At 44.3% G+C, this 8,257-nt stretch overlaps 1 protein-coding gene across 1 annotated transcript in view; it reads right to left on the reverse strand.

The window, feature by feature from the left end:
• Positions 1 to 8,257, reverse strand: part of cerkl (CERK like autophagy regulator) — a gene marked incomplete at its 5' end in the record, with an annotated part of 37,359 nt that overhangs the window by 5,088 nt on the left and 24,014 nt on the right. Inside the window, 5 exon segments of the mRNA XM_014031455.1 lie at positions 1,267 to 1,460; positions 2,196 to 2,292; positions 2,395 to 2,503; positions 2,617 to 2,654; positions 6,705 to 6,770. Coding sequence (XP_013886909.1) covers positions 1,267 to 1,460; positions 2,196 to 2,292; positions 2,395 to 2,503; positions 2,617 to 2,654; positions 6,705 to 6,770 — 504 coding nt within the window.

Here is an 8,257-nt window from a genome sequence, read left to right on the forward strand (position 1 = left end):
GTACAAGTCTTAACCACTAAGTTGAAATAGAAATTATACGTTTATTCAAAAATTAGATCCAATCTGACATCTTCTGTTTCAAATATCTATCTTCATGCCATTATACTCTCAACCATGTCGTACTGTTTACCTGTTTGGTCTCTTACAACAAATGAAATCTTAGAACCCATAGTTAGGCTCTACAACAGGGCCTACAAAGTTCTCACTGGGCATGTTTTCAGCCCTCGTAGGTCGCACGTTGAGTGAGTACTAATTGAAGGAGGTAAAATAAAATTGATCCTTTTTGTTCAAGCATCACTTTTCTGTTTCTCTGTCAGGAGTTAAGTAAGGACTTTATCTCTTATTTTGTAGGTAAATATATGGTTTAGATAGTTTTGTTTGACAATACTTTAAATTAAATAAAACTAGCAACACATTGCTTTCTGTTTTATTTACTTTAAAGAAGTGAGGAGTAGGGAGAAAAAATGATGTTTTTTTGATACTGAGACTGGACGAGTAGCTCTCGGTAAACTGCCGACTGCAAAAGTAGCTCTTGGTTCAAAAAAGGTTGGGCACCCCTGCTGTAGAAGATGTCTGATGCCACCCCAGAGTCATAAAACGTCTTCAGGAGCGTCCCCTGCACTCCAAAAGACCTCAGCCTCCTCAGCAGGTAGAATCTGCTCTGACTCTTCCTGTAGAGTCTGTGTTGTGAGTCCAGTCCAGTTTATTGTTCCGGTGAACACCCAGGTCCTTATAAGAGTCCACTCTCTCAATGTCCACTCCCTGGATGTTCACCGGTGTCAGCGAGGTGGGTCTGTGTCTGCAGAAATCCACCACCAGCTCCCTCGTCACTTCCTCCTCAGCTCGCGAGGGATATCAGGTCGTTCAGCCGGGGGACGCACCGCAGAGCCACCCAGTGCTAGCAACTGGTCCCAGGTGTAAACAATGGGGGCATGCTCACTCACACCTTCTCTGGACGAAAAAGCCGTAAAAAACAAAAACAAAACTGTCCATAGAAAAGTCAGCTCCATAGTTGGTGCAAAAGATTAGAAAAACACACAAACACACAGCTCCTAATAAACTAAAAAACCAAGAAAAATCACAGAGTGTGAGTACAGCTGCTAAGACTGACTGCCTGCTGCTGCGGCGCCAGAAGTAAAAAAAAAAGTAATGTAGCTATGAAAATCCAACAAGTTTCAAATAATTCAATGTTAAAATCAATTCTTTGTTAAAACAACAGTCAGTAAAGGAGTCAATTTCAGTAGTAGCATCTCTGAACTGTCCCACCTGATGAGCACTTCACTTTCTATCTCCAGCAGCTCTCCATCAATGTTCCAAGGTAAGGCCACGCCCTCTGACAGGATGGTGGGCGCTTCTTTGGCATCTCCCTCTTCTTCACTCTCCTCAGAACAACCAGCCAGTGAAAAGGGGTGGAGCTTCACCGCTGACACAGAGTGGGTCTCCACAAAGGGGAAGTTGAACTGTAGACAAGTGAAGGTAAATGAGTGTCAGTGCTAAGCTGAGGATGACAACGAGGTCTGGTAAATCATTACTAAGCAGTTTGTTTTTATGCTGTAATGAATGAGTTCTTTCCTATTTACTTCCTATTTACATTAAGACAGTGAAGTTCCACTAGAATAGTTCCTGGAGAAACTACGAAAAGACTTGTTTATATGTCCAAAAACAGCTAAAATGTAGCTGGAATTTCTTAAAATAGCATAAGGAAGCATAACAAGCACAGGTTTGATAAACTATTAGAAAGAAGTTGGGAAAGCCACCAAATGTGAGATTTGCTTAAAAAAACTAATTTTAGTTAATGACAGCTAAACATTAACTAAAATTTCTACAAATAACTGAATATAGTGAAAATCAACTGTAAGAAGCAGAAATAGTTCAAATTAGCAGAAGGAAGCACAAACAAGTAAATAAGTACAGAGACATGCCTAGTGTCTCTGATCTTTTCTGTGCAAACACATCCACAAAGTTCTGGCCAGTCACATTATGCTTAGTGCATACCCTGAGAGAAAAACATGCTTGGGTTGTGCACAGAATGGGTTCCCAGGGGTGGTGTGAAAACAAATACATAATTTTTGTCATGCAACCATGCCAGTGAGAACAAACTTTGGCACATCTGATTGAGTATACATCAACCTTTAGTTTCATTTTGCAGGTTAATCCAGTGAAAATCACTGAAGTTGCTTCTTGGTGGTTCTCACCTGCCCACTAGAGCTGTTGTATCTCTTCAGGTGCTTGATGAACTCTGATCTGGACGCTTTCCCTACTGTGATCAGCAATGCACTGCCATTGGTCAAACTATCACAAACAGGAGGTAGAGATGGGTGTTGCAGAATTTTATGAATTAAACTGCAGTTTTGAAGATATTATAGAACAAAATGGTTATTATCCATGGGGTACCTGGTGTTTGGAGCAAGTCCTTTGGGTGCATGAGGGCTCAGACAGGGGATGGACATGACACTGATGTTCAAATACAAGCCCTGCTTGGTTATCCAGGACTCATTTCCCTCTGCATTAACCAATCACAGATGAATGAAATGACAGTCATAGTTGAAATGTACACACACATGCCTATACTGAAGTTTTGAAATGTCCATCTATAGACAAAAATACAATGCTTACCTGACACTGGGTCATCTTTTTCAACTTGGTCCTGGTCTCTAAGAGTGGAGGGCCAATTTTGGTTAAAAAAGGAAACAGTTTTCACTGCACTAAAACTTTTTGGCCCAGAAATACGACTCTAAATATTATGTATGTAAAACTGAAGATAGACAACTTATTAAATCAGCAAAGAAAAAAATGTTTAAATGTAAAAAAATTGCTTTATATCATGTTTACTTTAACAAACAACATGTTAATTAATTGTTGTCAACAACTAGGAGAAATTTCATTAACATGCACTAAGAACTTTGTTGACTTTGTTTTGGTTTGTTTTGTTATGCAGTTTTAAACTCAGTAATTAAATAGTGTTTTCACACATTTACTGTGTAAGGCCCTGTCACACTATAATGTTTTAGACAACTTATGCCAACATATGAAAATTTTAAAGACATCTACGTTTAGGTAAGGGATCAGGCAAAGTGCAGCTCAAAGACCGCTATGATGAATATGATGATGGATTGAGTGTTCCCTCGCCCGGACGCGGGTCACCGGGGCCCCACTCTGGAGCCAGACCTGGAGGTGGGGCATGTTGGCAAGCGCCTGGTGGCCAGGCTTTCACCCATGGAGCCCAGTCGGGCACAGCCCGAAGAGATGTGGGTCCCCCTTCCCATGGGCTCACCACCTGTGGGAGGGGCTGTAGGGGTCGGGTGCAATGTGTGTTGGGCAGTGGTCGAGGGCGAGGACATTGGCGGTCCGATCCTCAGCTACAGAAGCTGGCTCTGGGGACGTGGAATGTCACCTCTCTGGTGGGAAAGGAGCCTGAGCTGGTGTGTGAGGTTGAGAGGTTCAGATTAGATACAGTCAGACTCATCTCAATGCACCAATCTGACTCTGGAACCAGTCTCCTCCAGAGGGGTTGGACACTTTTCCACCCTGGAGTTGCCCATGCTGAGAAGCGCTGAGCAGGATGGGCATACTTATTGCTCCCATCTCGGTGCCTGTATGTTGGGATTCACCCCGGTGAATGAGGGGGTAGCCTCCCTCCACCTACGAGTGGGGGGACGGGTCCTGACTGTTGTTTGTGCCTATGTACCTAACAGCAGTTCAGATTACCCACACCTTTTGGAGTCCTTGGAGGGGGTGCCGGAGAACGCTCCAAAAGGGGACTCACTCGTTCTGCTGGAGGACTTCAACACTCACGTGGTTAATGACAGTGAGACCTGGAGAGACGTAGTTGGGAGGAACAGTCCCCCCGAACTGAACCCGAGCGGTGTTTTGTTATCGGACTTCTGTGCTCGTCATGGATTGTCTATAACGAACACCATGTTCAAGCATGAGTGTGTCCATATGTGCTCTAGGCCGCAGTTCAATGGTCGACTTTGTTGTCGTTTTAGCTGATCTGCGGCCACATGTTTTAGACATTCGGGCGAAGAGAGGGGCGGAGCTGTCAACTGACCACTACCTGGTGGTGAGTTGGCTCTGTTGGTAGGGGAGGATGCCGGTCAGACCCGGCAGACCCAAACATTTAGTGAGGGTCTGCTGGGAACATCTGTCAGAGTCTCCCGTCAGACAGAGCTTCAACTCACACCTCTGGGAGAACGTAGAACACATTCAGGGGAAAGTGGGGAACATTGAGTCTGAGTGGACCATGTTCTGTGCCTCCATTGTCGAGGCGGCTTACCTGAGCTGTGGCCGTAAGGTTGTCGGTGCCTGTCGTGGCGGCAACCCTCAAACCTGCTGGTTGACATCGACGGTGAAGGATGCTGTCAAGCTGAAGAAGGAGTCCTATCAGGTCTTTTTGGCCTGTGGGACTCCTGAAACAGCCGATAGGTATTGGCAGTCCAAGCGGATTGCAGCTCGGGTGGTCGCTGAGGCAAAAACTCGGGCGTGGGAGGAGTTCGGAGAGGCCATGGAAAAAGACTTCTGTGCGGCTTTGAGGTGATTTTGGTCCACCATCCGGTGTCTCAGGAGGGGAAAGCAGTTCGCCACCATCACTATTTATGGTGGGAATGGTGCGCTGCTGACCTCATCTCGGGCCGTTGTGGGTCAGTGGGCGGAATACTTCAAAGACTTCCTCAATCCTACCAGCACGTCTTCCCATGAGGAAGCAGAGCCTGAGGACCCTGGGTTGGACTCTCCAATCTCTGGTGGTGAGGTCACTGAGGTGGTTAAAAGCTCCTTGGTGGCAAGGCGCTGGGGGTGAATGAGATTTGCCCGGAGTTCCTTAAGGCTCTGGATGTTGTGGGGTTGCATTGGTTGACGTGACTCTACAATATCACATGGACATTGGGGGCAGTTCCCCTGGATTGGCAGACTGGGGTGGTGGTCCCTCTATTTAAAGGGGRGACCACAGAGTGTGTTCCAACTATATCCACTTCTGAGCCTCCCTGGTAAGGTCTATTCAGGGGTCCTGGAGAGGAGGATCGGTCGGATAGTCAAATCTTGGATTCAGGAAGAGCAGTGTGGTTTTTGTCCTAGTTGTGGAACAGCGGACTTGCTGTACACCCTCAGCAGRGTCCTGGAGGGTGCATGGGAGTTTGCCCAACCAGTCTACATGTGTTTTGTGGACATGGAGAAGGCATTAGACCATGTCCCTCGGGGATTCCTGTGGGAGGTACTACGGAAGTATGGGGTACCAGGTCCATTGATACAGGCTGTTAGGTCCCTGTATAACCGGTGCCAGAGCTTGGGCTGCATTGCCGGTAGTAAGTCAGACTCGTTTCAGGTAAGAGTTGGACTTTGTCCGAGTTTGGGCGGCTGTGGCAGAGTGGTTGGGGGAGTCGTCCTGGAACCGGAAGGTCACTGGTTCGATCCCCCGTCCAGCTGCCTCAGTTGTTGTGTCCATGGGCAAGACACTTTACCCCTAATGCCTCTGATGTGTCCCATCAGTGTATGAATGTGATTGGCACTGATTAGTCTCCATAGCTGATTGTACATGTTAGCTTTGTAGAGACCTAATGGAGTGCTGTGTGAATGGGTAAATGAGGACACAGATTGCAGTGTAAAGTGCTTTGAGTGTCCTGGATGGATAGAAAAGTGCTATATAAGTGCAGTCCATTTACCATTTACCATTTACTCTGCCAAGGTTGCCCTTTGTCACCGATTCTGTTCATAACTTTTATGGACAGAATTTCTAGGCACAGCCAATGTGTTGAGGTGATCTTTTTTTGGTGACCTTAGATCACATCTCTGCTTTTTGTGGCTGATGTAGTCCTATTGGCTTCATCAGATCCTGATCTCCAGCTCTCACTGGAACGTTTCGCAGCCGAGTGTGAAGCGGCCGGGATGAGGATCAGTGCCTCCAAATCCCAGACCATGGTCTTGAGCCGGAAAACGGTAGTGTGCCGCCTCCGGGTCAGGGAGGAAGTCCTGCCCCAAGTGGAGGAGTTCAAGTATCTCGGGGTCTTGTTMATGAATGAGGGATGAATGGAGTGGGAGATGGACAGACGGATTGGTGCTGCATCTGCAGTGATGAGGATGTTGTACTGGTCTGTCGTAGTGAAGCTCTCGGTTTACCGGTCGGTCTACGTTCCTACCCTCATCTATGGTCACGAACTTTGGGTAGTGACCGAAAGAACAAGATAGTGGATACAAGTGGCTGAAATGAGTTTCCTTCACAGGATGTCTGGGCTCTCCCTTAGAGATAGGGTGAGAAGCTCAATCATCCAGGAGGGACTCAGAGTAGAGCCGCTGCTCCTCCACGTCGAGAGGAGCCAGTTGAGGTGGCTCGGTATTTGGTTAGGATGCCTCCTGGACGCTTCCCTGGTGAGGTGTTCCGGGCATGTCCCACTGGGAGGAGGCCCAGAGGAAGACCCAGGACACGCTGGAGGGACTATGTTTCTCGGCTGGCCTTGGACTGCCTTGGGATTCCCCCGGATGAGCTGGTCCAAGTGGCTGGAGAGAGGGAAGTCTGGGTCTCTCTGCTTAGGCTGCTGCCCCTGCGACCTGACCCCCGATAAGCGGCTAAAAATGAACATCTACGTTTACCATGGAATTAGAAAAATCAAATATAAGCCTCTTTTAGACGTGTACATACATACTGTAATGCTAACAAATTGATCAAATATCTAACTTTTATTACACATAAAATTTATGAATGTGTTTCTTACTGATGTCCAGACAAACATAAGTTTGTTTTCTTTGCTGGTAAAAAAGACAGCTGACAGTCTTCTGATCTGATAGAGACAAAAAAGAAATAGAAATGAAAACAATACTTGCAGTTAACAGTACGAAAATTACACAAGATAATTGGCCTGTTAAAATAGAAACAGTATGTATATGACTTATTTGAATCTTAAATGATTTCAAATCGTACCATGAAAAAAAATGTAACCCTCATTCTGTCCTTATATCAAAATGACCCATCAAGGTCTCAGATTTAAAACTGTAGCCCAGAGCCTTTGAAATAAATYRCTCCAGGGGCCGCAGTTACTGCAGGTCAACAGCTCAGGTGCCGAACATCCAGCAATTAGTCATTATGTAAATAAACCAAGTGTTACAAAGATCTGTTACCTTCGAAATAGTTTATTTTGCTGCATTTAATCATTAATACAACATACAGAACCCATAAAAGTAGTGATAATTAAACAATATCAAAAATAAAAAGAACACTTTATCACGTTATGCCTCGTATTTAACACAAATATTATTTTGACATCTCTGACTTGCCAAATTTTTAAACCAATTTTATTTTCACTTTCATAGTTTTAGTTTCAACTGCATGTTATTTTAACTGTCTTGGTTGTGCATAGAACGTTTTTTTTTTACCAGCTTCTAGACAAAATTCTGATGTTTCTGTAGATACCAAACATGTCTATGTCTAACTAAAATAACGTAGAGTCATTAAAATAGAGRACCGGGGGTTTGGGCTTAAGAGATGAATAAACCAATTCGGGCCCCCWGTTGAATAGCCCAGCTGTAGCCAGTTATTAACTCTTTAAATAACCCATCAAAAATAACTATGAAAAAAAAGTTTTTGCATATCTTAGGTGACTGAGAACATATCCTTCACATTTCTAAGTATTGACCTCAACCAAATGACCAGATGTCTTATAACGGTTAAAGTACAAAATTGTGTTAGTTTTTCTAATGTTTGTGCTATTTTTTTCAAACATGATCATACTATTATCTCATGCTTAATTTCCTTGTTTTTGACTTCCTGTTTGGAGGAGGGGAAAACAAACTAATCGTTTGTCACAGTGCCTTTTGGTGGATTTTTTTTAGCATTACATACCGTGTTTATTCGTGTATAATACACGGTCATGCATAATTCAACCCCAGCTTTTTGAACTTAAAAAGCATGAAAAAATTAAATCCTCAAGTCATTCTAATTTCATACAGACTTCAATATTTTTCAGCCTTTGCAGTTTTTATACATATCAGTAAAAATATTATTTGACTGTTAATTTTATTTTAACAACATGTGTACAAATTATTGTACAAATTGTAGGTATTTTGACAACAAATATATATCAGCAAACTATGATTTTGAGCTTTGCAGCATCATCATATGAATTCTGGTATTTGACACATAGTCCACCAGGGTGCGCCAACACAAAGCTCAGAGAATTGGGCCATCTTCTGGTGGAAAAACAGAGGCTGTGTCCAAAACGGCAGGCCGGGTCCTCCGAAGGCCGAATTTGTCGGCTGCATACGTCACAGC

This window comes from Austrofundulus limnaeus, unplaced genomic scaffold (assembly GCF_001266775.1).
Source record: "Austrofundulus limnaeus strain Quisiro unplaced genomic scaffold, Austrofundulus_limnaeus-1.0 Scaffold1254, whole genome shotgun sequence".
Taxonomy (NCBI): Eukaryota; Metazoa; Chordata; class Actinopteri; order Cyprinodontiformes; family Rivulidae; genus Austrofundulus; species Austrofundulus limnaeus.